At 37.6% G+C, this 26,365-nt stretch overlaps 1 protein-coding gene across 6 annotated transcripts in view; it reads left to right on the top strand.

The window, feature by feature from the left end:
* The window catches only part of TULP4 (TUB like protein 4), a 144,057-nt gene that overhangs the window by 13,615 nt on the left and 104,077 nt on the right, over positions 1-26,365 (top strand). For 4 of the 6 annotated variants that reach the window (XM_085055765.1, XM_085055766.1, XM_085055767.1 and 1 more), the window contains exon 2: positions 14,567-16,832. In XM_085055765.1, coding sequence (XP_084911891.1) covers positions 16,581-16,832 — 252 coding nt within the window. In that variant the 5' untranslated portion in view covers positions 14,567-16,580. Of the gene's footprint in view, positions 1-1,422; positions 1,633-14,566; positions 16,833-26,365 lie in introns of those variants that run through there. The other 2 variants (XM_085055770.1, XM_085055769.1) reach the window with 2 other exon arrangements.

Below are 26,365 nucleotides of genomic sequence, written 5' to 3'. Positions count from 1 at the left end.
TGAGGGGAAGAAGAAATACAAATTTCTGCATAGCACCTCTGTTATGGACTGGATATACGCATTACTCATGCCATATTCATCCATCTGAAATCTTGTGGATGTTGAGATTGGAATGATGAAGACTCTATTTTTCCCTGAAGCTTTAAATAAATAAAACTGATAAATCTAAAGGGATTTTTTTTTTCTGTAAAGCAGGCAAAATGTGTTGAAGTCTGGCTTTGTCCTTTAGAGATGTCTTCTCCTGCTGTACCTGGTAAAGACTATCACACGTTTGCTGCTGAATGATTAGAAGAGAATGTGTGCCTGTACCTCCTGCAATTCACTTTAGAATTTGGCTTTTTAGCTTGGTATTTTCTTCATTATTAGCTTCTAAACTCAGATTTGGGGCCTTATTGTGTTGTGATGGAAGTGCAGACATGGGTCTGTACTGGAAGAGGAGGCTATGGCAATACCATTGCCAAGTCTTTTTTTACTCTGCTGTTTTAGAGAACATTTGCAGGGTGGATAAAAATGGATATAAAAAGATACTATTTTTAAGTAGGACTTTTTGTCTTAGTCTATTGTAGCAAATTTAGCCTTTCGCAGATGTTGTCAAATTGAAATAAAATATCTTTAATAATAAATAGTGTGAGTATGTATTGCTTAAATATTTTTGCTGAGGTTTTAAAAGTGCATCAGATCACTAAAGTGAGTGAAATTTCTGGGTAAATGACTGGGTTCAGTTTGCTGAAGGGGCAGATCAGCTTGCAACAGATTTTCTTCAGTAGGCATAGAGGAAAAATTGTGTTTATTTCAGTATAGTTTATGTCAAGTTTTTTTTCAAGGAGAGACTGAAAAGGGTTGTTTACTTCTTACAAATATAAAAAAAAAAAAGGGAATTTGATGCTGAGATCAGCTATTTCTACTGATGTAGTGATGCAGCATCAAGAAAGTCACCTCAGTTCACAAGCTAAAGGTAATTCTTCCTTTTATTTAAAAAGAAATTACTTTTGAATTAAAAACATGGTTAATATGAATCTGAAACATCTAGTGTGTAGTTTTATTAGTAACATTCTCTTCATCTTGTAAACCTTGGATTCCTGTAAATGGAATTATATTTTCCTTTAAAAGTGACTTCATACCGTTGTGAATTTGGAGGATAATCCTAAAATGCAATCCCTTAAAATATTGTTGCTTTTTTATCTCCAGCGATGTTGGTGACATTAGATTTTGGACTGTTGTCATCCTTGTTCTAGGCTGGGTCTTGAAACACTTCAGAGTACCTTGTGTACTTGCAGTGTTACAGATGCATGTATTGTGTGTCACTGGGGCGTGTATGGCAGGCTGGAGAACATCTGTTCCAGAAGGAAGGGCCATTGAACCATTATTTTTTTGAATGAAGACTAGAAATGGACAGAAGCGTTTTGAAGCAAGGTAGAAATGGACTGGAAAACATCAGATGAGCTACACTCAGGGGTGATGGGATCGTACCACAAACTGGAAGCCAGTAATGTTAAGTTTTGCCTTCCTATTTTAATGCTGTCTTTCCCTTCAGTATTCAGAAGGTTGCTCCAGCTCTGTCCCATGGGGGAAGTTCCATGGTGCAGCTGAGCTGAGCTAACATCTTTCTGTTTCTGAATGGTCTTCCTGCACGTGAGTCTTGTTCCTGTGCCTTTGCTGCAGTTCCAACACCCATCTAACCAGCCAGCAATTTAATCCAAATCCCTAAACCCATAGACTATTTCTCACTTTTTTAATGTTTATTCTCTGGTGTTTTAAGAAACTGAGTCCACCCAAGGAGATGTCAGGCAGGCACATGGCAGTGAAAAGAGGGATGAGGGCCAACTGGATCTAGGAAGGGAAACTGGAGTGGTTCACTGAGGTGGCAGAGATTAAGAAGTCTTTCTATGGCATAGGCTGCTTTGAACAGTTTGGTTGTTTTGCAGGCCTTTAGGAAGGAATTCTACTTATGCATCTGACAGGGTTGCTAAAAAGACTCTGTAGTGTGTGCATTCAAGGCATCATAGGGTGTGAGAGATTTTATAGAAGCAGTCCTGCCTTACTGTATATGGAATGTACTACTGCTTTTGCCATAAAACTTTGTTTTTCAAGAGACAAGATGTCATAAAGCTGTTGGATTGCCACTGGTAGTGCTGACTCTGCCAGTCACGTACTGGCTCTTCTGTGAAGATGGATGAAGCTCTCTTAGTAATTTTGTGGTAAGAGCAGGGCCCTCTGAGTCATTGAAGGTTGCTATGAAAAACCCAGTAGTGTTTCCATGGGGCACAGCAAAGTAATTATAGCAGCTTCATTTGAAAATTGGTGAGGTGTCAGTTATTTGTAGCTCTGCTTCACAGCAAGAAAAACAATAAATGTTGAACAGAGCGCAGATGACCTGCATGTATCCCGATTTTCTCTGCATCTGCATATGGCCTTCCAGGCTTGGGTTTGCTTTTAGTCTTTTGGAGCTGTAGCCAATCTGGGTGCTGTTCTGAGAAGCAGCAGTAAAGGACATTCCCTGTCAAACCAGAGCAGTTGCTTTGTACTTGGACTTTTGGCTCTTGCAAGGAGAGCAAGAGATCCAAGAATCACAGAACACATTGCATGAGGTAATGTTATTAAACAGTAAATGCCTTGCTATGCTCTGCTTAAAAATTTTGATAAAATTTTGAAGCATTGAGAGAGAATTGTCCTGCAACATCTGTAAGGCTCTACATTAGATACTGTTTTATTGTAGAACATCCCAGCATATGTGCTCCCCATCCCAGTGGGAGACTGTGGCTGCCTGGCAGAAGATAGTCTGTAATCAGATCCCTGCAGCTCTGCATTGCTCCAGTGTGTCTGTTTAGAATCTAGCAGTGTCTTGCTTCATTTTATGGTTCATATTGCTCTCTGTGAGATGGATTTCTTCATCCGAAATGAAAATTGGTAAACATGCAAATAAAAAATAAAGCTTGTGAGTTAAATTTATAAAAAGCTATGTTACTGATTTAAGTCAACTGGAGTATCAATTTAACTGTTTTTTTGGATGTGAGCTTTAGCTTCTCAGGCTTTAATCAACATAACCTAACTTTCCAGCCTTTTTTGCTGACATTGGTTACAAGACTTCAGAAAATATTTAACTACAATTAGCATCTGAAGCAAAATTGTATGGGTTGGAAATTACATTATTTTATTGATATTTTACTCCTAAAGGGGAGGAAACATCCATGAAACTTGTTAATATTGTTTCCTACCTACTTATCCCATAGAAATAATAATATGCAAGATAATTAAACAGACCAGATAGGTTTTGCAGATAATTTGTAGCTATCTTATAATACCGAGGGTAGAATATCTTGGTTTACATGGATGGAAAGAAGAAAGAAGTGTTAGAGATTTCTTAAGTCTAATGCTATACTTTGATCACTCCTGAGAACAGGGGGAAGGAATTTTGGGTTTGTTAGCAGGCCCCTTAAATGTCACGTTTCTGTGGGATTTTTTGTGGTGAAGTTGCTTAAGGACTTGGTGTACAGTGGGAATTGACAGGAAAGAATGGAATATTTGTTTTGTGGGTTATCCATCAGTAAAATGTTGTTTATTCCAATTCTTAGTGATAGATTTTGGTAGGATTAGTGTGGAATTGACACTGTGGGAAATAAAAATAAAATCGACATATTACATATCTCTCAGGTGCATTAATTTGTAAAATTATTTGTTCCTATATGGTAATTACCTTTAGGGGTTTGCTTTTAGTGAGCTTACTGTGGAACATTTATCCATTCACTTCTATGTTAGTGTTATTTAATATGCTTGGAATGGCGTGTGCCATCTCCTTACACTGTCTTATGGCTTTGTGGTTTTATTAATGCACTGAATTCCTCATCCTGGGAATGTAATGAGTGGGTTATTAATTTTTTTTTCTTCCCAGATAATCCTAGCAACCTTTCCACATTCTGTTTGGACCAGTGACACAAGCATTACACAGCCCTTTTTACAAGAGAAATATGTTACAATGTAGATGTAAGGAGAAATAGCAGCAGCCGTAAAACAACTCTGCTGTGATGGTGCAGAGGTATAAACAAGGCAGTATATTTACATGTAGTGTCTTGTTTTATGTCTTTTTAGAAAAGAAATAAGACTGATTTCAGGCAAACATGTAATCTGTGGATTATATATTAAGTATAACAGATTTTTTTTGGTTTTTTTATATCTTGCATAATTTTAATCATGCAGCCCAGTACAGAGTTTTTAGGTTGACAATCCAATGAAATCAGTATCTGTCAGGTCTTATTTGAGGTTTTAGAGTCACTGAATAACTAGATTTTTCCATATTTAATTTAGGTATTTAATTCTTTTAATATCTAGGAATAGAATTTTTGTATTCTGATATTGTAATTTATGTATGTTCATCATCTTTGTTTCATGCTGTCATTCAGTAGAATAGGTGAAAAGTAATATATAATTTCAGTTACTGGGGTAGAATTTTTTTACAATATCATTTTTAAGTTACCTAATTTCAGAAGCCTTGTATGAAAATACTTTATGAAATACTGTATTTTATGTTTGTCGTGTGCATCCATCTGCTACAGATCATACTTTATGTCAGTTTCAAGCAGATGCTGAACTGCTGAATTCATTGCAATCTAGCTAATAGAGGTAATAACAAAGCATATAGTTTCCTCATAGTAACCCATTATTATGTGGTGTGTGAATAATACACAGTTAATGGAGACTGTATTAAGGTGTCAATGCAGCATTAGACACTGAAGTACTATACTGTCTTACATTCCTTGAATCTAAGAAGAAACTGGAATATACTGATCCTCTTAAGCTAGTGAATTGAAATCCTGAAAAAGATGTTTTCATGTAATTTGTTTTAATAGACCTTGTAAGCTCAAGGGGATGACTGACACTGCAAGATTATGATGTTACCTTGCCAAGCTGCTTACCAGAAAAAGCAGCAGAATTTTCCTTGAACAGTTTGCATGCAGGCTTTTTAAATACAGATGTTGAACCTTCAATGCAGATGTTTAGTTTTACAGAGGGAATGATCAGCATGGATTATATGTTGTTTCTTTTTCCTGATTGTTGTGCTTTTTCACCCCTTCACAAAAATAGCTCTTAACATAGTAAGTATTGGGCTTTCATACAGCTCTGGAGGTAGTTTATAATTAACTAAAAAAATACTGTACTAAAATAGCCTTGTCTAAATATATAGTAGTCTTAGGCACAGAAGGAAAAAAGTAACTATGTAAGATAGCTGTAAAATTTTATATCAAAATTATGGTATGAAATGACCTCAGATTGCTTTTGTCTTATTACTCCTTTTGTCTAGAAGAGGCAAAGTGTGCTTGAGCAAAGTGTGATTGTAGGACTCTGACCTATATTTGTCAGATTTAGCAGAAGCTGTCTGCTAAGTAGCACATCATCTACTAAAAGGAATCATATTACTTTCCCAAATCCAAATTTCCAAAATGAAGTACAAAATGTATGAAGCTGATATTCTTCAACCAAATCAATCTTTCCTCTGGCTGTTTTGAAAAGTTTACTGTCTTTCTCTGAAGATCCTTGTGTTCCTTGGGAAAGGCAGTAATTTGAAACTTGGCAATGAGAAGAAAATCCAAAGAAAACAACCCCACACCAGCATTCTTTGTCTTGTTTAGTCATGCATAACTTTAGCTTTAATTGTATGTGAATGCATTAGCCCTGCATGAGTGTTTAGCTAAAAGATACTGCGATGGTGAATCTTCCCTTTTGATTCTTGTGCTTTGTAGATTCTGAACCTGAACTTTACAAAATAAAAACCTTTTAAGTATAGGTTAGGTAAAGATGCATTTAAAGAGGCATTGAGAGTTTTCTGTTGAGGAAAAGAAATAATTGGGTCCAAGTGGCTTGACAATTACTGCATTTATACAACTTCCAGAGAAAAAACAACAGAATAATATTAATTATAGCACTAGCTACCAAGTAATGAGAATTTTACTTTTTCTTAAAAAGCCCACACTACTTTACAACATTTGTTGACTTTCTTGATGAAACCTGAGTATTTGTTCAATGGAAGAGCATTTTCATAATTTTGTAGAGATTATAGTTAGAAGCAACCACTATCTGGTAGTTGTGCAGAGGGCATTGAAGTGAAATGTTCAGAATTCCTACTTAAAATAACTCATTGCTCTTTGAATGTAGTTTTCTGGAGTTTTTGATAATCTTTTTCTGTTCATTCATTTTCATCTGTGATCATTTTAACATGTTTATTTTTCATGTTTAAGAAAATAGGAGACATGTATTGATAGCTGTCCTCCCACCCAATACCTCTGTAACTGACAATATTTAACTATTGTGGACTTTTTAATAGAAAGGTTTAGTGTCCCGGTCAGGCACAAGGAAGGATAGAGATATTGGTGACTACAGCATACTGCTGTTTCTTATCCCCACTTAAAAATTTTGTATTTTAATATATCTACCTAGACATTTTGTATGTCTAGTAGGAGCTGGGCTAGTATGAAGAGAGAATTGTGAAGACATCTACAAATTAAAATTGCTTGGACACAAGACTGCTCTGTGAATTTACCTAAGTGCAGATCTGCCTTCCTGCCTTCAGCTCACCCACCAGAATAGGTGCCTGGGGGATGCCTGTGCCTTGCTGACTTTCCTTACTTCTGTCTGGACAGGTGGCCAGTCAACACTTGGCATATTAATGCAGAGCAGATCAAAACTATCATTCACCTAACAGGACACGTGCCTGCAGCTGATCTCCTGCCCTCTGAGTCTTGGCAGTGAAACAGCTCCTTTCAGAAGTCTTTGCTTTGCTCCAAGCTTTGCTCTAAAGCTCCTGACTTTTACAAAACCTTCTTCAGTGACTCTTGATTAACAAGGTTGCCTCTAAAGCAAGTCTGTTTCCATTATATTATTGGCCTCCTGTAACCTAGAGATCTTGATACAACCTTCCAGAACCATGAGGAGAAAATATGGAACTTCAAGCAAAAGAGGACAGATAATGCGAAGAGATGCTGTTCTTAAGCTTTGCATCTCTTTCTTGCAAGGGCAGAGTATCCCTGCACTGTATCTAGACCTCTAAGCAGTGGTTGTGAGGTGAGTGCAAGTCCTCAAACACAGACTGAAATCTTCAGTTATGACACATTTGATGGACAGTCAGGGCTAGAGTTAAGTTCTTCATCCCAAAGCCAAAGTCTGAGAAACCCAAGTTTTTTGAAAAATGCAATTCCTGTCTTTTTGTATTTTTAAGTATATATACACACACATATCTCCAATGCATTGAAGGTCTCTGTGTGAAAAGTGCCTTGCTTCACAGTTCTAGCCAAGCAGCCTGTGGTGAGCTGAGGGTGGGCAGCTCATACCCACAGTCCATCTCACACCGCTGGTGTAGCTTGCAGGAACCACCAGGAGCTCCTTCCCTGCTAAACACTGCACTCACACCACTTCTCAGCTATTATCAGGTTTCTGACTTAAATATGTCTTGCTGTCCGACAGAAATAATTCTTGTTTATGAGGCTCTTCTGAATTTTAAAAACTGATGACTTCTGTTGTTCTCTTCCTTCATCTCCCTTTCCTTCTTTTTTATGTTATTGTTTGTTTCCAGTGCGGCAGTGCATGTGTCACATGTGAAGGTGCATTGGGATTTTTGAGGAGAATTTCGAAAGTTTAGTGTATGTTCATAAGAAAGTATTAAAGAGCCTGTGGGCAGATATTGGAGATAATTAGGAAGTAGCTGGAACTGCTGCAGACTCGAGGGATGTTTGCAGGCTGCAGAATGTTCCTACGGGAAAGAAATTGCTCTGTAATTACAGGCAAGGTCAGTGCAGTCAGTTCAATGGAAAAGAGATGGTGAGAGCTGAGGCTCCCTCCCATGAAGGTCTTTGAATGTTACTTGTGTGACACAGTTGTTGCCACTTTTTGAGGAAGTGCTTGGTGAAGTGTGCTTTGTCTAGGGGTTCTCTGTGCCATGAGGATTGCAGGCTTTTCTTGAGAAAGAAGTTTGACACTTTTAAGTGTAGGAGAAGTTTGACACTTTTAAGTGTAAGGAATTTCTTGGTCACACTTCACATTTCTTTGAATCTCTAAAGCTTTTGGATGTGTTTTCAAGTCGTGTGAATCTCCAACATTTTAAAAGTCTACTATGTGTTACTTGTGCTGTTTTTTTCCTGAAACAGGTCTTTCAACATCTGTCTGAACTATTTCAGCTCACTTCAGTTTGTTTGAAAATGAGGCATATTTTCATGGCTGATGGGTAGCTGTGGCTCCAGGACATCTAAGCCATCTTAAATTAATCCTCAGGAGAAAAACCTTGCTTCCCTCTCTTCTAAGGACAAACCCCTGAGTTCAGAAATATTCTATGCCCAAACTTTATTAGCAATAACTAACGTTCAGGTGGCAATGCTGGTTGCAAATATTGCTCCCTTTTGTATCTCACTTGTCTTGTACCTTTTCCAGTTTGCCAGCGTAGCTGAATGTGGGACAGCACTGGGACTGTGTCAGGGATTGATTCAACTTAAAAGAGCAAAAACTTTTGGGCATGGTTCAAACTGATTGAAATTTATTGCCATTCTTCCCAACCCCTTTGTGCATGGTGACTTCACTATGGGAAGCTCTCTTAAAATCAGTTGCTGTTTTTGGAGAGTAAGTTTTCAGCAAGATCAGCTTCTTGAACTGCACAATGGAAAGGGTGCTAATGCTTTGTGTTAGGAGATGCTGGAGGGATGTGGTTTGTCACAAAGGAAGTTGAGAGTGTGGCTGAATCTAGTAAACCACATATGTATTGGTCAAGTTATGAATCTTAGTTTCTGAAATTTTTTGTTGGCTCACTTCTCTGCTACTCAGATGGTGGCACCTTGAATGGTCATTCTAGCTTAAGTGAGTGGCATAGTGTGCCATGCTAGGGGTTGAGAAAGAAGTGATTAGAGTGGTGGGAGCAGAGATAACTTGTTTGTCTTACAGCAGAATGCTTTGTAGTGAAGTCCAACCTTCAGTTATTTTTCTGGTTTGCTTCCTGACCATGTAAGCATAACAGATCTAGCATTGTTTGACTCAGAAATTTCCCATGAGTGTGTTTGACCAGTAACTGATTAAAGGAACTGGCATCAGTTCTTTCACAAATGGATATATTACTTATTCAACAAAAACATGTGGTTGTTAAAGAAAATGTTTCAAAACCAAACAGCAACAAAAAAGTAGATATTTTCTCTTGCATGTTTTGGTAGTTTCAGATATCTCAAATACCCTTAGATTTGAGACTGAGTTGGTTCTGCATTGCTTTTATCATTTCCAACTTCTTTTCCCTGTGAACAGCATAACTGTTTACCTCACTTCCTGCATAGGTAGGATTTTTAACAATCTGCTATATTTCATGTTTTCAGGCCTCCACTTTTTGGAGAATGTGTATAAATTTGGCATCTCACAATTAGTAGCTTCTAACAGTTTGGTTAAAAATCCTAGGTGTTTTTTTTGAAAAATACTTTCCTGATGGCATGTTAAAATTTGTTCCTTGAGTATTCTTTCTGTTTTTCAATTTAGCTCCCATTTAATCTGTTGATGTAGCACCAGTAATTGAAAGTGTAATATATATAATAATTCTAGAAATAATACAAATATTTCTCTTCTTTTTCACACAGGAGCTTTAAAAATGTATGCAACATAGATATATTGCCTTCTCCACTATTACAAGAACCCAGGAGGGTCATTCAGCTACTACTATTTTTTATTTTCACTTCTCTGAGAGTGTAATTTGGGGAGGAGACAGTAGTAAGTTTGTCAGAGTATTGCATTGAAATAAATTTTGTCAGTATTCACAATGAATGTCTGCTGAGCAACCTCTCACACAAGCTTCACTTCCCTCAATATGCCAAAAAATAAATTTTCAGTCAGTTTTATTTGCTTAATGATATATAGGTACATATAACTAACATTACAGTGTCTGTGTTAATGAGCTGGCAGTTATCAGTGTCACGTCACAGTGCCTGGCATCACACCTTTGCTCCGTATCTGTTTTTGGGCAGCAATGCTGGAGTTGCAGATCTTTCTGCATCTCTGATTAACATGACTGACTGTCTTCCCCAGGCTGTCTCCAAGCAGGGGAAGAGCTACTAGAATTACACAAGGACAAATATTGAAGAGAGAAAGCCATTTGAGAACAAGCACAACAAAAAACAAGCATCTTCTAACTTTTCTTTTACACTCTTCATTCATTTTTCTTGGGGTAGAGAGCATTTTTACAATCACTATTTAGGTTTTTGGTATTTATTTAGAGTCACATCCTCCAAATTAATTTTGTATTGCTCTGTAATTTGTAAGGAAGGTGTTAACCTCAGTGACTTATGCCACAATGGGAGGTGAATAAAGTAAAGATAGTTAGAAGATATGAGTGAAAGAAGAGGAAAACCAGTACCTATTCAGGTCAAAATTACATTTTTTCCCTGTGGAATTGGCCCATTTTTAATGGAAAAAAGTCTTTTATCTCCAAGCCAGTTAATCTTTTCTTCAGGCTTTTCAGGAATGTAGTTAGTTTTGTTAAATAATACTATTTCTTCTTTTTTATATAGGACTATTTAATAATTTTTGTGGATTTATAAATTGGACTAAATAAACAACAAATTGTATCATTTTACCACCTTCTATCTCTGTAGTAGCCTGTAATACAGTAACTCTCTTACAGGATATGCCAATTTTGTAGTGTAGTGTTCAACAGTAACCTTGGAGGTTGCTCCCACTGTCCCCATTTGATAGCTGGTGGGACCATCTGCCATCAGCTTGTGCCAAACTAGTTGTGGCTGGCACTTTTAAAATACCTTGTAATCTTTGTGGACACTGGTGTACATTTTTTTCTTTCTTAGGCTGTAAAGGGAGGGAGAAGTACAGTTTCCTTTGACCTTATGCAGGTTTGACAGGAAAGAAACCTGATTAGGCTGAAAAATCCTGAAGTCTTTTCAAAGACTCTTTATCTTGTATTTCTTTCCTTAAGATGTTTGGGCAGTCAGAATCTTCCAAAAGCAGTCTTTATTTGTTTTGGTTTTTTGGCGATAATAATTTAGAAATAGTGTGTACTCACTTGAATTTTCCTTCTTTGCTTTCCTTCCCTTCCCAGTCCCCTTTTATCCTCACCTTCAGATTCTCTGCTCTGGAGCCTTGAAGAATAGGGGTTTGAATAAACAAAAGACTCAAGAACTTGCTGCAGTATTGGTGCATTGGGCTGTGCATGACTTCTTTCTGTCAACAAAACAGACACCTCAATGAAAGATGCATGAGAACAAACAAATATTTTTCTGATTGTCCAACTGTGGCTTAACACACTTTATATAAGTTAATGAAAACAGTTAGAAGATAAAAATGTTGAGTTAAATATTGACACTGCAGTAGGACAGCTAATGTTTATAAGCTCATTTTTTAAAATTAGTACCTAAATTTTCTGTCATGCAGAAACATAACTTGCTGCTGGGTTCTGCATTTGAGAAGAACTATGCTTTCAAAGCAAAATGAAATAAAATACTTGTGGATCTTGCTTTCCTGTGTCATGGGTCTAATATGTTCTTGTCTCATTAGGTATTTGTACTTAAATATTTTACATCACTGAGCTTAGATTCAAAACAGTATTAGAGGATGAGTTCAAGTAGCATCTCCCTTTGTGAAAGGGAAAATCCAGAGAAAATACATTTTCAGCTACCCTGTAAGTGGGAGTGGAATAGGCATTTTGTTGATATTTATTGTCCTAGTAGTGTTAGAAATAATTTACCATCAAAGTCAGATTGTGGTGTACTTCTGTGATTAGTCCTTGCACTGCTGTGAAAGGAAAGGTGCACAAATTTTGATTATAAAATATCTTCAGTTAGAAATGTAGTTTGGATGAGTTCCATCTGGAAGGCCAAGTTCTCTTGATATGGTGAGCCCAAACTGACTTTGGATTAGTGGTAAGATAGTGCAAGTAACATCCAGCTCTTCTGTCATGCTTTTTTATCCTCTGCTCTTGCACATACTTCGCAATAGAGGTGGAAGCCATTACCCTGCTGCTCCTTGGTGGGGAAAAACAAGACAAAAACTTGATTCTGACATATGAAAAGGACCAGAGCTGTCAGACTGCTGTAATGATGGCAGAAGGGGAGTGTCTAAATTATTGATTTTCTAGAGGGAAGCCTAGCACCTGAATCTTTTAATTAGGTTATTTCTTAGGAAGTGGATAGAAATGAAGAAGGGAATGGAAAGAGTTAAGTCTTAATATATATGTATATGTAATCTTAATTTAGTCTGTATTTTGAGTGTGTGATACTAGTCTTAAAAGTCTTTTTTTTCTGGTCTCTGAATATAACATAAAGGTACAGTCAATCCTCAGCGATTTAAAGGTAAAATATTCTCATAGGTTGTATTGTGTTGAGAAAGTATTTGAATAATGACTGATTTTATTCCTTTTGTAGTTATTTTAGATTTTCATCTCTCCCTGTCCAGCATTCCTAATGCAGTTAGGGTATTTTTAAGAGGAGAAGCCTTTGGTCTGTCGGATCTTGAAAGTGATGGTAAATGGGACTAAGGTGAGAGAAGGTTATTGACCAAGATGCAGATGAGTCCTTTTCTCAAACTTATTAATCTTATATGCAGTGAATAAGGACAGAAATTGCATACAGATTTTATGCAAAGCCACTGCATCTCTAGTTATCTGTATTTTAAAATCCACTTGTAAACTCATGGTTCTTGTACAGTTCAAACAATTCTGTTCAGTGCTTAACTCATTCTGCTGTGATATTTCAGAGACTTTGTTTTCTCAGTAAACGTTTTTTTGTTTGTTTCTTTGTAGGATTAGTAAAGGCTTGCATTATAACGCATGTGCTACTAATATAAAATACCAACTCTTGAATGCAGATACCTGTTAGGAAGATTCCAGTAGGTGTGGAAACAATGGCACTGATCCTTCAGAGGATCAAGTTTGCTTGATAAATGCAGAAGTTCGTCTACAAACCATTGTACTCTGAAAGTTTTTCTGTGTTTTCCTTTATATGAACTTTCTTTTATGGACTGTAATTGAGAAGCACCAGAAATTTGGAAAGGTGACATTCCTCATATTGTCTTGCTATGATGAAAAAGAAATTAATAGTAGTCATTATTTTTAGAACTTAAGTGAGTTGTAGTGCTGAAGAGGTCTGGCAGTGACTCACCAAATCTCATGGACAGCGTTTTTGATAAGTCAGCCAACTGTGTAGTGTTGTAAACTACTTTACAACTTTGTCTTTATATCTATAAATTTGTTTTCTTATCTATTCTTTTCTTTTTTAAAAAGAAAGCTTATTGATACATCTATGCTAGAATAAAATAAGTGGTTAATTACAGGAAACATGAGGTTAGTATAGTGCTTTATGTAATAAAGACAAGACCCTTTTTAGAGCTCTGATGGGTGTTATGAATGCAGTTCTGAATTTAAATGGGCTTTCTTTAGCAGTAACTGTATAGATTCAATAAGTGTTCATATTTGTGCACTTTGGATACAACTGCTGGAATATCCTGAATAGCCTTTTGCTTGGTCTATTGTGCTTTATTTGCACTCTTCTGTATAAAACTGACTTTGGGGAATTTTTCTCCCCTTTTTCAAATGGAGATTTAAGCAGGATTTGAATAGTTTTCAAATTCATCTGTATTGATTCAGACTTTTAAGCTTTAATTTTGAAGTACCTTAGATCTCTTTAAAGCAGTAGTTTAAGCCCTGGGGGAATCTTCCCAGTCTTTTTGAGACTGATAAGTTCGCTGTACTTTCATGGTTTGGCATATCTTTTCTATGAGGAAAGTCTGAGAGCTGAGACTCTTCAGCCTGGAGAAGAAAAAGCTCGAGGAGATCTTTTCGATGTGTACACTTGATGGGAGGGAATTAAATGAGAGAGACAGGCTCTTAACGGTGGTGTCCAGTGACAGAACCAGGGGCAATAAGCACAAGCTGAAACACAGATGGTTCCCTCTGAAAATCAGGAATCACTTTATTGTGAGGATGACTGAGCACTGGTTCAGGGTGCCCAGAGATTTCATAGGGTTTTCATCCTTGGAGATATTCAGAAGCCACCTGGATACGGTCCTGGGCAACTGACTCCAGATGCCTCTGTGGTGGTTGGACCACATAATGTCCAGAGCTCCTTTCCAGCTCTGCCATTTTGTGATTCTGTTCATGTGCCTCAGAGTCTAACCCTGTGCCTGCTCTGTCACTAACATCTCTCTTCCATATCCTCACTCCAGAGTTGTGAAATCTTGAGTTTGTTGTAGAGAGTGTGACCAGAAGAAAGCTCTCATTTTTTTTTTCATCCTTCCCAGATACATTTCATGGGCTATACACATCCATTGTGAAAAGTTTTGGGAATTTAAAAAGTGAAAAAGAAAATTTTGTTGTTCGTCTTTGTGTGTATATCAAATACAAATATACCAAATAAGTATCTGAAGATATAAGACATAATGAATATCTATGTATTATATAAATAAAGTTCTTGAACTCCCATAAACTACTTTATATAAAATACTTAATCATAATGCCTTGATTACTCTAACAGTAATACTGTTATATTTAAGTTGTTTTGTGACTTACTTTATTCACTGTTTTCTTTTTGTGTGTGTATGTTTTGCCTTGCAGAGTTGGAAGAATCCAGGAATTTCAAGTTTTGAGTAGCGGTCATTTTACAAGGTTACCACACCTAAACTGAAAAGGCAGAGGCAGATTGGTGTGTGCACTGCATGTACATGAAAACGCGCATGTTTTTGTCATCACGTAGACTTGCTCTGGCATATTCCTGAGAGCTTTGCAATTGATGAAAATTAATTTGAGAACCAGATGGAGCACCATCACAGCACAGGAACCAGTAATCCATGCAAAGACACCTGCCAGTAATGTTCAACTTTCCACATGGTCTTCACGAGTGAAAAAGGTTTGCAAGAAGAGAAAGAAAAAACACTCGCTGTGCGGGAAAAGCCTAATAAATACCTCCACGATCTCAGTCAATAGCTGTGAGGGAAACAGAAGAATCAAGAGGGCAAAGGAAACTGATTTTGTTGTAGCAGAGGAATAATGTATGGTCTTTGGCACGTTTTGCTTTGGGCTCAGTAGATTGTGAATGGACTAATAAATCGTGACCGTCTGCTGAGTAATGATGACTGGAAGTAAATAAGTTGAGGAACTATGGGACAAGTCTGGGCATTGAACTGAGCAAACCTCGCTGTCCTTGAGTTAACCAGGTCATCAAACTTGCATATTCTTTCTCCCTCTCCTTTTTCCTCTTTTCACTTAGTGTGGTATAAATACTAAATAATTGAGCTCATAAATGTTATTCAAATAAAACGATTGGAATACTTCATATGTTTCCTTCTTGTACAGCTGCAAATGTTGTGTCTGGAACTATGAATCTGTGCTGTAGACAAGCATCAAGAAGGAAAGATCCGATCAAACAAGCAAGGAAAATACCTAGAGAAATAGTGAACCCAGGAAGTCAGATTTTTAATGCTGCTTCTCTTTCTTTTTTAGATGATTATATTTCTTCCTTCCTTGAATTTTAGAAGATTTGGAAAGAGTGCTTACTTGATGTGCTTTAATTCTGGCATTTGTTTTTTATGGTAGAATGAAAAGTCTGTGATTCCTTGTAGCAGAAAAAAAGGGAAAAGTAAAGGAAAAACAGCTTGACATTTTAGCCTGTTTCACAGGAGAGAGAACTTCATGGTTCACCTGAGGCAAACTTATCTACTTTGAAAGCTAAAAGCTTTAGAGCATTTTTGATTCTGCTATAAATGAAGAGGGGGTTCTTTTTCATTCGTGTGTGGCAGCAAAAAGTGGGAAAGCAGGCAAGATAGCGTGATAAACAGTTCAGGCTGTGTTGGGTCTCTGGTGGAAAAAAAGTGCTGCAATGAAAATTGGATTGGCTTTGGATTGCAAAAACTTTTGAGTCCAACGAGCGGTTCAGTACCAAGAGGGATCTCCCAACTGGCCTGGCACACCAGTGCCTGCACAAGTTCGGGTCTGTTGTTTCACACGGTTTGTGTGCCTTTTTTTCCCTTTATGCAATCTCTTTCAGCTTTAGCAGCAGAAATACATCAGATGGAAAAGATATGCCAGAGGGCAGCTTGGAAAAGAGGAATGTCATATATATACATATATATGTATGTGCGTGTGTTTAAATTTCTGCAACTGAACTTTTGAAGAAAATCTGACTGGAGGAAATTTTAAAAGCCTTAAGTTACTTGAAACCTACACATTTGCAACTCTTTGTCTCTGGAATTGCATTACGCTAAACTGGAATCTCAGGCTGTATAAAGATTATATCAAGTTGAGCAAAAAGATGACTTAACCATTCTTGAGCGCCTCTTATGAAGTAGCTGTTTCTCCAAAGGATAAGTGCACCCCCACTCTACAGACTCAAACAAAAATGAACCTGAATTTTTTTTTAAGTGTTACTTTTTCTTAGCCAACTGCCATCATCTTTTATAGAGGAATTTTTCACTATGCATTTGGTGGATATTTATAAACACTGACCCCATCCTCGTCCCTTTCAATGATCTATCCCAGGTCAGTCTTATCAATAAAAAAAAAAAAATTGATTTAAATTTTGTGCACTAGACATATTACTTTCTTATGTCAAAAAATAAAATATTTAAAAAGCATGTATGCAGCAGTGGAACATGGGCCTGTTCTTTGCAGCGATTCCAACATCCTCTGCCTCTCCTGGAAAGGGAGAGTCCCCAAAAGTGAGAAGGAGAAACCGGTGTGCAGGAGGCGGTACTATGAGGAAGGCTGGTTGGCAACAGGCAATGGCAGAGGAGTTGTAGGCGTCACTTTTACTTCCAGCCATTGCAGGAGGGACCGGAACACCCCTCAGAGAATCAACTTCAATTTGAGGGGCCACAACAGTGAGGTAAGCAAAATGTGTTACACTTTAAAGAAATTGATAGATGTCTTTTTTCTTCTTCTTTTTTTGTTTTTGAAAGTATTTCTGATTGAAATTTGACAGAGCGGTATGAAGGAGACTCAAGACTAATCCAAATTGATTTGGGTCAGTTGGAGTTTTTCTGGTAAATTCAAGCATGTAAGACTGATGGTGGGAAGTTTTCTGGTTTCTTTTTGGCCTACTTTCTCCTTCATTCCCCAGCACCTGCTAGTTTCCAGGCAAATGCAATAAATGGATGTTAATGGGAGTTAAAAGTTGTAATAGTTGACTGCTTTTACACAGTTCTAAAGTCTGGCTTGGGAGACTAATGGAAAGGCAGGGGAATGGGAGAAAAGCTTGGTTGAAGTCTGACAGATTTTCAGAAGCTGCGAACTGGAATGGCCTATGACAGGAGATAGTGTCATATCTGGAAAAATTTCTGATTTTGTTAAAAAAAAAGGCCAAGTGTGACTTCTCAGGGAAATGCTGAGATGCCCTGCAGTAAAATGCTATAACTTCAAGTGTGCAAGGCCTTGTCCTGAGTACAATGATACAGAAACTTTTCCATTTGTATTTTCTGAAAGGCATAAATCTGTTGGCATAAACTGATAGTTCAGCTGTGCTTTATTATCTTCATGGCACCCATCTCTTTCTCTGTATAAAGCTTCATGGAAAGTGCAGGTGATTCCCAGTAGCATACAAAGTGTCTTGGACAATGCTGAGGACTTAGTTGCTGCTTTTTAGTAAGGATGTGTTTAGGTGTGTTCTTTGAAAAGGATCTGGCCAAATCAAAGATTGGCTGTCAGGTTGGTGGGTGGAATGACATATTATGTACTGAAATGAAAATGAAAGATACAGTGTGTTTTTTCTTGTCTCTTGTGCTCCTTTTTGGGTACACCTCTAATATATATTGCCCTTTCAACACAAGCTGCACCAAAGATTCAGAAGCAGGTAGTTTTAGTTCTTGTGTAACATTAATAACAATTCTCTTTTTAAGGAAAAAGGGAGAAGCCAGTAAATACTTTGTCTGAAATAATTGGTTCCACATGCTTTGTGTGTATGGCTGTGGGTGTATGGTAAATCATACAGACTTTCGTATGTATAGATGAGAGACAGATTCATGTATATATTGTATCACGTTCATTCAGATTCATTCAAAAAAAATACAGCCACGTTTTCCCAAAGGGAAGAATGATGTTTGAATCCAGCATTTTGGTTTGAATGACAGCTAGTTGTCAGTTTAATTTTCAATTAAAAATTGCATTTTATTTTTTAAGTGTATGACACAGTAATTACTTTTTGTTTCTCTATATTTTGTTACCTAACTTTTCTGTGAACCTGGGCATTTGTTTCTCTTCTTTTGCGTAATATGTGTTTTGGGAACAATGCAGAAAGTGCTGTTTATGGGAATGTGAAGTCTTGTTGCAGAACTCAGAAATACGAGACTAGGTTTCAGTATGTGCCCAGTTAAGTGAAGAAGATGCTCATGTGCACACTGCCCTTTGGGTTTGGCTGGTTTTGCTTTATTTACTCAGTTGGCCATTAGATTGTCTTTCTGGGTCACTGCATAGTTGCTGTGCAGGTTTAGCTGTGCATCCTTTCAACTAACACTGACAGGCATGAGAGATAGACTCAAAGGAAATGAAAATGTTATGTTTGATTCTTTGTTGTTGTTGTTGTTGTTTGGGTCAAGCTTGTATTAATAAGGAGTTGTGTTTCTCTGAGTAACCTTCCTGATAGCAGGAACTGTGTGAATGACAAGAGTAGACACTGCCAATTTATGTCTATGTAAAACAAAACTGATATGGTGTGATACTACTGAAGGAAGGGAGAAGTGGCTTTAGTGAAACTAGCTTTCTGTGATGAGTCTATGGCTAGTATCAGATTCTCCTGCTGTCATGTTTTTTTTTGACCATCATTGTAAGTAAAAGTTTCTGCTTACAAGGTGATGTGTTACACAACATTCTTCACCAGGCTTACTGAATGTAATCCTTTTATAGGAGAATCCCACTGATTTGGATAGGAACGTTAAAGACATATAGTTGAATGGACAATGAGATTTTTTCTTTAGAAAACGCCTTTTCTTCTCAATCTGTCTGCTGAAAGATTTTTGAAAAAATAGTTGAACAGCAGTGCATATTGCTAATATTTGTATAAGAAGTAAATGTTTTATTTTCCCATTCTCCTGTTAAAAAGCAAGTGAACAGCAACCTTGTCTCTACTGTGTACCACCGTTCATAATGGGAAATGCTGATTCTGCAAGCACATCCTGGTATATGTGTCTGATTAAAGCCATGTTTGTTGTACAGAATGGGCCTTTAGGATTGTGATTGACTTAAAATTCTTAAGAACCTGTTTTGACCAATTCTAGATGCATATTATATTGTCTTTTTCCTAGAAATGGTAATTCATACCTATTTTATAGTTTATTTATAAGTGGTGATTTACACCTATATTTTTCTCTGGGATAAAGCTAGGGTGCCATGTGAGATTTATTGCTTTTCAGTCATACAATGCTACTTCAACATTAGTGTACATTTGATTATAAAGTATAAAATGCTGAAATGAGCAGAGCAGAAGAGTGACAATACAGAAGCTAAATGCTTTCCATTTGGGGTGTAATTAACAATATGCTGTGGGCAGAGCAGTACATTGTATTTCAGTTTTAGAGTGAAAATCTAGAAGAAGAGGTAATGTGGCAGCGCAGTGCTTTTGGCAAGAATGAGAGTATTTTTAAGTGAGTCAGGATGGTGAATGCTTGTGATGTATTTTTGCAATTTTTTTTTATTGCTGAAGAGATTCACTGAACTCTTCTTTTGGTATAGTTTTTTGGCTCTAATAACATGCTTGTAGCATATCAGAACAAGTAAGAATGAGGAATCCCCAGGACTGAATTACTGACATGCATATAACAGTGGTGGATTTGAATGACTCATCATGTTGAACAATAATTGAGAATTAAAAGCACTGTAGTGTGAGCCACACTTGTGCTCCTACAGTTGCTTCAAGTTTGGTTGTTAGAGTTTTTGTAGTTATTAAGGAGAATCACAGGAATTAAAATAAGCATATTCCCCTTTATTCTGTGGGAAATATACACAAAATACTGCATTTTGTGATACATTTTTTTTAACTTTAGCATTGTGTTTACAGTCCTGAATCTTATGTAAATAAGGTTCAGCAATTTGAAAAAAATGAAAACTTAAATGGGCACACATCAAAAGCAGAAGCAACTTTGATGGAGAAGGAAGGGGGAGATGTGAGTTGTGCAGGAGTTGAGCAGCCACTCCATTGCACATGTTGTAGGAGGAACATGTTTCATCTCTGACCATGGGGTGAGAGGTGTCTCTGTGTGAGGTTAGGTAGGGGAGGGAGCAGATGTGAATGACTGCAGAGGCACATGGCTCAGTCTGGCTTTTGGTGCATTTCATTTGTTCTGGGATAACAAACCAAGAGAGGCTGGTGTTCACAGGGCTTTTGTCTGACAGAAAAGTAAGAGGCCAGGAAGGTGTGCCATTGTATTACAATGTGTGAATTAGCAGTCAAGTAACATAGATGTGCTGGTCTGAAATAATCTTCCCCTCCCCTGCATGGGTAAGCACAATGCTGAAATTAAACAGTGAAATTCAGAAGTCTTTGACCTAACTTGACTGCACTGAGAAACTGTTTTAAATGAATTGAGCACATGCCTCTTATGACTTATTATTTCTGTGATGAATTCAGGGTAAATGATAAATATCTGGTTACTTCAGCAGGGTCAGGGTTTTATCTAGAGTGACCAGTAGGCTCTGAAGTGTGCCAGACTGAGACACCAGCTTTCAGCATTTGATCTGTCTTGAGTATTCTGGGAAGAGATTTTCAAGGGAATCTGGGAGAGATAATTAGAAAAAAAGCCCAAACTTACCTTTAGGAGGCTTCAGTTATCCATATAGGGATTTTCCTTCCAGTGAATTATTTGTGAGATGTCTGCAAATCGAATTGGTTAGATGGTGCATTGTAGGTATTTCTCCTAATGGTTTCTGTTGTGTTTACTGTATTAAGATGGGAACATTTTTATGACAATGTTTCTTAAATTACTAGTGTTTCACAGCTGTACATTTTCTTTTGACTGGGCTCCCTAAAAAGACATTTGTGATATATTTAATAAGATTCAGTATACTAATTGCTGGAGTGAAGCATTAAAAAGTATTGCAAGAGTATGCAAATTAGATGCAGTGAATGAAGCAATATGCTAAATACATTATTGAGCATATATATAACATTTTTTACTGTAAACATAAAGGAAATTATTTATTTACATTTGTCATTACTTGAGTGTTCCAAGCACATGTCTACAGCTGCAAAAAAACCCACTGTTTCATTTAGCACAGGTTTTAGAAGTAGATAGGGATGTAAACATATCTCAGCTGGACTGTCAAATGAATTAGTTACAGCTTTTCAAAGGAACACTGTCCTTTAAAAATATTCAATACATGTTGGTTTTTATACTACATTAGTCATGGAAGTCTGCATAGTTCTTTGGCTTGTTTTGGTTTAGAGTGGAAGGAGCTTAAAAATTGTTTTTCCTGTTCTAAAAAGAAAGAAAGGTTTTCTTTATTCTGTCCCATCTTTTTGAGGTTGTATGTGTCTTGCAGAGCAGTCTTTTTCCAGAAGTCTATTGCTTGTATAGGAAATACATTTAAAAAACCCAAACAAATAAACCCTTTCAGTAGTGTTTCTTGGTTCGTAATGTCACTGGTAAGCATGCAGAAAAACAATACAGGAAATTTTTTTGTTTGTTTAAACTTTGTTTTAATGTAACTGGCATTTGAACTTTAAATGTGATTTTTGTTATGATTCCTGGACAGAAAAATCTAATCAGCACGTGGGTTTTGACAGTGTGGGTCTCTGGTATCAAATGTTGCCTTCAGAAACAGCTGGGACAGCTGTTACTGGTGAGTAAGTAAGAAATCTTGAGGTAGAATGATGCCATGATGATGCCTTTTGGCTTCAGAAGCCTCAGTGGTACAAGACATACACTGTTGTAAAATGCAGTGGTACTGCAGATCTCTCTTCTGTTTTTCTGCCACTGCACCTAGAAGACAGGACATTTGTTGGCAGAAATACTGTCTCTTTGTCAAAGCAAGCTAGTGTAATTAGAAAAGACGGACAAGCTTTTGGGCATACAAGCTTCTGAAGGACTTGTGCTTCTGAAAGCTTGCGTAGTTTTTACAGCCCTCCTACCTGATGCAGTGCTAAATCTGTCTACAAATCGTGCCCTTCCTCTGTCCTTAAACTATTATGGGTACAGAAAAATAATGCTGCAGAGGGAGGCAGTAGTGGGAAGTGACTTGTAGGACAATAGGTCCTGTGCCTGACTGTGCTGGCTCTGTTCGATTTGTATTGTGACTGATATTGCCAGGCTTTTCTGAGTACCTATTTTCAGAAAGGACAAACACATTGGCATTTCTTGTAGGCTCCTTATTATACCTTCTTGAACTGTCTGCTCTGCACTTGGTCTGGTTGCTTGAGTGCTTTTATTTCTTAAAGCAAATATTAAAAGAACTGAAATACTTTTTAAACCTTTCTGATAGTCTTTCACCCTTTGATGAAGTTTGAACATGCTCCATGGCATGCAAAGGTCTCTTTTCATGGCCTTCTCTTAGGAGAATTGTTAAAATAAATGGAGTAAGGAGTTGGTAAGGATTGGTCCTTTTCCCTTAAATGACAAATAGCAGTCTTGCTGTTTCCCATTTCTATGCCCTGTATCAATTTGCAAATGCCAAGGTGTGGCCTAAACTTGTGTACCAGCACACCTTCTGTATGGTTTGTTCACTCTAAGAGCTGTGACCACTTTCACTGTCTTTTACCTTTTTTTTTTTTTTTGTGAGGCTGTTTTTTTCCCAGCCACACTCAGCTCCTACTTTCACAAATATTTTTGTGAAAGGCCTTTTCTGTCTGTCTGTCCCATCCATCTTTCTCAATTGCCTCAGAATCCCAGCCTCTCTGTTCAGTGTTTGTTCTTATGCAGTCGTGTGGCTTTGAAGCAAACTATCCAATATTGCCCCAATTGTTGCTGAGTAATGAGAGCTGGTAATGCTGCATTGATGGGCTACTTGGAAATTGCTGTTGTAGGTCATGCAGCACTTTGTTTCCTGCAGAGGTTAGGTAGGTCATCAGCTTGGGAAGATTTTAAATTACAGTTTTTCTGGTTTGTGGTAATAATCATCTAGAAAATCACCCCAAAAGCTGGGCAAAAAATGAATGTATGACATGAAAACAGTGTTGTCGGCTTTTAAGCAAAATTAATTACATTTGTAAGCTGGTCATCTATGCAGTTTTAAATTTTACCATGCCATAACATGTAGCTACAGTTTTGTTGTTGGATTATTCTACTAAAAAAAAGTTTGAAGTGGAATCAAACTCACCTTTATCAGAAATTAACCCTAAGCTCTTATTCAGAAAATTGCTGAAAGATAGCAATATGCATATTTTAAGATAATGATATGCCTGAGGGCCATTTCTTGCTTTTTGAATTAGGATGAAGAGACTCTGTTGTTCTGTATAGAAGCAGTTGTTCAGCATGATAATTTGTGTGTTCAAGGAAAATAAATGCATTTTATTTAACAGAAGTTTAATGATGAGAACCTATTGATGTACTGAATAGATGAGATTACTCACCTATTTGACAGTTGGTACCTAAGCTTGGAATATGAGCACTTTCTGAGCAAGGTGTTCAATAAAGAATTTAATATGAAATTCTGTAGGTCTTGTATAACATACATACGTATTGAGTATCTGAATAGTGGAGAAATTAGGTTTTATTGAAAGCATTTCTGAGCCATAATAGTAATTAAGGATACTGCCTTGGTTTAAACAATTCCCAGAGGAATTAATCAAATTACAGATAGTCTGAACAGATAAGATACCCATTACAAACTGTAAAATTTCACAATATAATTGAATGTAGAGTACCAAGAAACTGCTTGTCAAGTATAGCTAGAATATAGTTGGAAGACAAAAGAAATTTTATAGGCTCTTATCCTTGGGCAACAGCATCTCTGCTTTAATAGCAATTCTTTGTGAACATGCATGAACTTCTGAGGGAGTTCTCAGTATCCTCTTTGCATTAGGAACTTTTTAAAAGAGAAGTAATGCACTTGTATAATACAAATGGTATGGGAGGTAATGCAAATGAAGTTGAATTGGGGAAATTCTTGTGCATATTTAAAAAGAAGTGCTGGTTTAAGGTTTTCATCAGAATTGTGATGTTCCAGTTCTAGAATTACTTGACAAATTAGACAAATTAGTATAATGGGAAATTGTATCCTTATGTTTTTGGTTTTTTTTTTTTAAGGAAATTAAATGTATGTAGATGACTTTGCTAATGAGGAAAATACAGCTTTATTTACCCTAATCAGAATGTTGAACATGAGCAAGCAGTTCAACCCTTACAGCAAAGAGGGCAAATGGTGTCCTTGGTGACACTGGGAGAAGTATTGTCAGCATGTGAGGGAGGTGGTCCTTACCCTCTGCACAGCACTGGTGAGGCCACACTTGGTGGGTGATGTTCTGGAGTGAGGGTTTCCCAGTATGAGAGGTCAGTGAAGGGCCACAAAGATGATTGAGGGACTGGAGCACATCACCCATGAGGAAAGGCTGAGAGAGCTGGGACTATTCAGCCTAAAGAGAAGGCTTAGTAGAATCTTATTAATGTATATAAATACCTGCAGGGAGGGTGCAAAGAAGATGGAGCTAGGCTCTTTTTAGTAGTTCCCAATGACAGAGATAAACCACAGGAGGTTCCCAATGAAAATCAGAAAATTTTTTTAGTGTGAGGGCAGGTGGATTAGATAGCCCAGAGAGCTTTTGGAGTCTCCGTCCTTGGAAATAATCAAAAGCCATCTGAACACAGTCCTGGGCAAGCAAATCCATGTCCCTGTTTGAGCAGGAAGCTCAGAACTTCCAGAGGTTCAACCTCAACCAGTCTGCAACTCTGTGAAATCTATTTGTAAATCTAAGTGAAATCCTTTGCACAAAAATTGGTGAAGCAGCATCAAAAAACAGCTCTTGAAGGCAGGCAGGAAGTGCTAAATATACAAAAACTTGGAGAGAATCCATTCAAGTTTGGCTAAAATGAGAACAAACTGATGTGCTAGAGGAGGAATTTTTTTTTTTTCTGAGGAGAAATCCAGATGGTTTTCCAAGTAGTCAAAGAGTTGGAGGGCATAGTCAAAATGCTTGTGCAGAATTACAGGCAGAGGTTATTCAAATGCAGAAGAAAGACAAAGCTGTTGGATGTGAGAGTAACTTCACAAGAGAAACAGAATTTGGGGAGGAAAATTGCTGTTGAGCTGAAGAGAAGGAAGTATTTAGATGGCACAAATCATGCTGCTTGAAAAGTTTCAGAAGAAGCTGCAGAATGTAAGTCTGTTGTAAGCTATAGGAATCTACACCCCTGCTTCAAACAAAGTGATAAAGAATGCTAAATGTAGACACAGAAAGATGAGACTTCTGGAAAAAATTGTATTACAAGGTAGCAGTGCCCCAGTTACTGAGTTGGCTCATCTGCTTACAAAATGAGAAAATGGCAGGTAATTGTTTCATCAGAGAAAGACAAGGCAGAACTGTGAAGAAACCTGCAGCAGCAGATGCACACTGCCTAGGAGAGGTGTGTAGTGCACCTGGCTGAGTGCAGGAGTGGCAGGTGCAGCTGGAGTGCAGCCAGTCTCCAAATGATGTCCGGGTGGAGAACGGCACTGGCTTTTGTGAAGCTGAGCAAACGTGTGGGGGTTCTGGCATGCTCTGACAGGCAGCAGAAGGCAACAGTCAGTTCCACAGATGTAGCTTCCAGAGGATAATGGCTGGCAGCAGAAGGCTGATAATCAGCAGTATGGTGATGTCCTGAAGTTAATGTCTTGAGTGGTGTCCTGGAGAGGAGGCTGGATGTAAGAACCTGCAAGAGGTATTGGAGAAGGCGAGAAAGAGGTAGTATTTCAGCCTGTTAAAGAAGAAATCCAGTCTTCTGAGTAAGGTGGAAAAAAGAGAGTTCTTCCACCCAGGGAAGAGACAGCTCTAAAGCCTCAAACCTGAAAGAGCTAGAGGGGCTGAGTTTCACAGGAAAGCCAATTCCACCAAAAGGAATATCAAGGTCATTCTTCAGGTAGAGACACAACAGAGAATTGTGTCAGTGGAAAGAAAGGAAGGAGACTCAAAAAGTCTTGATTATTTGGTTACAGATACTGAAAATGGAGATACTCGTAGCTGTCCTAATGAGGACCTTCCTTGAGGAATGACCTTATCTGTCAAGGGTGCATATATGAAGACAACCCAGAAAGCTGTTTTGAGGATACAGTAAGACTGCTTTTTGATGCTCTGCTTTGGATAAAAGCGGTGTTGATTGCATACCGGAGAGCTTAGTTTATAAGGGATACAAGGCATTTATATTAGGGCTGTCATAAAGAAAAGGGATCCTGTTTCTTCTTCTTTCCCTTCTTCCAATTCTAATTTGATCCTGTGAAGTATTTTTTTGAGCCTGGTAATAC

The sequence above is a fragment of the Lichenostomus cassidix genome, chromosome 3 (genome assembly GCF_008360975.1).
Source record: "Lichenostomus cassidix isolate B80296 chromosome 3, HeHo_3.0, whole genome shotgun sequence".
NCBI lineage: Eukaryota > Metazoa > Chordata > Aves > Passeriformes > Meliphagidae > Lichenostomus > Lichenostomus cassidix.
Note: the sequence above shows the minus strand (reverse complement) of the source record. Positions and strands in the feature narration are given on the sequence as shown.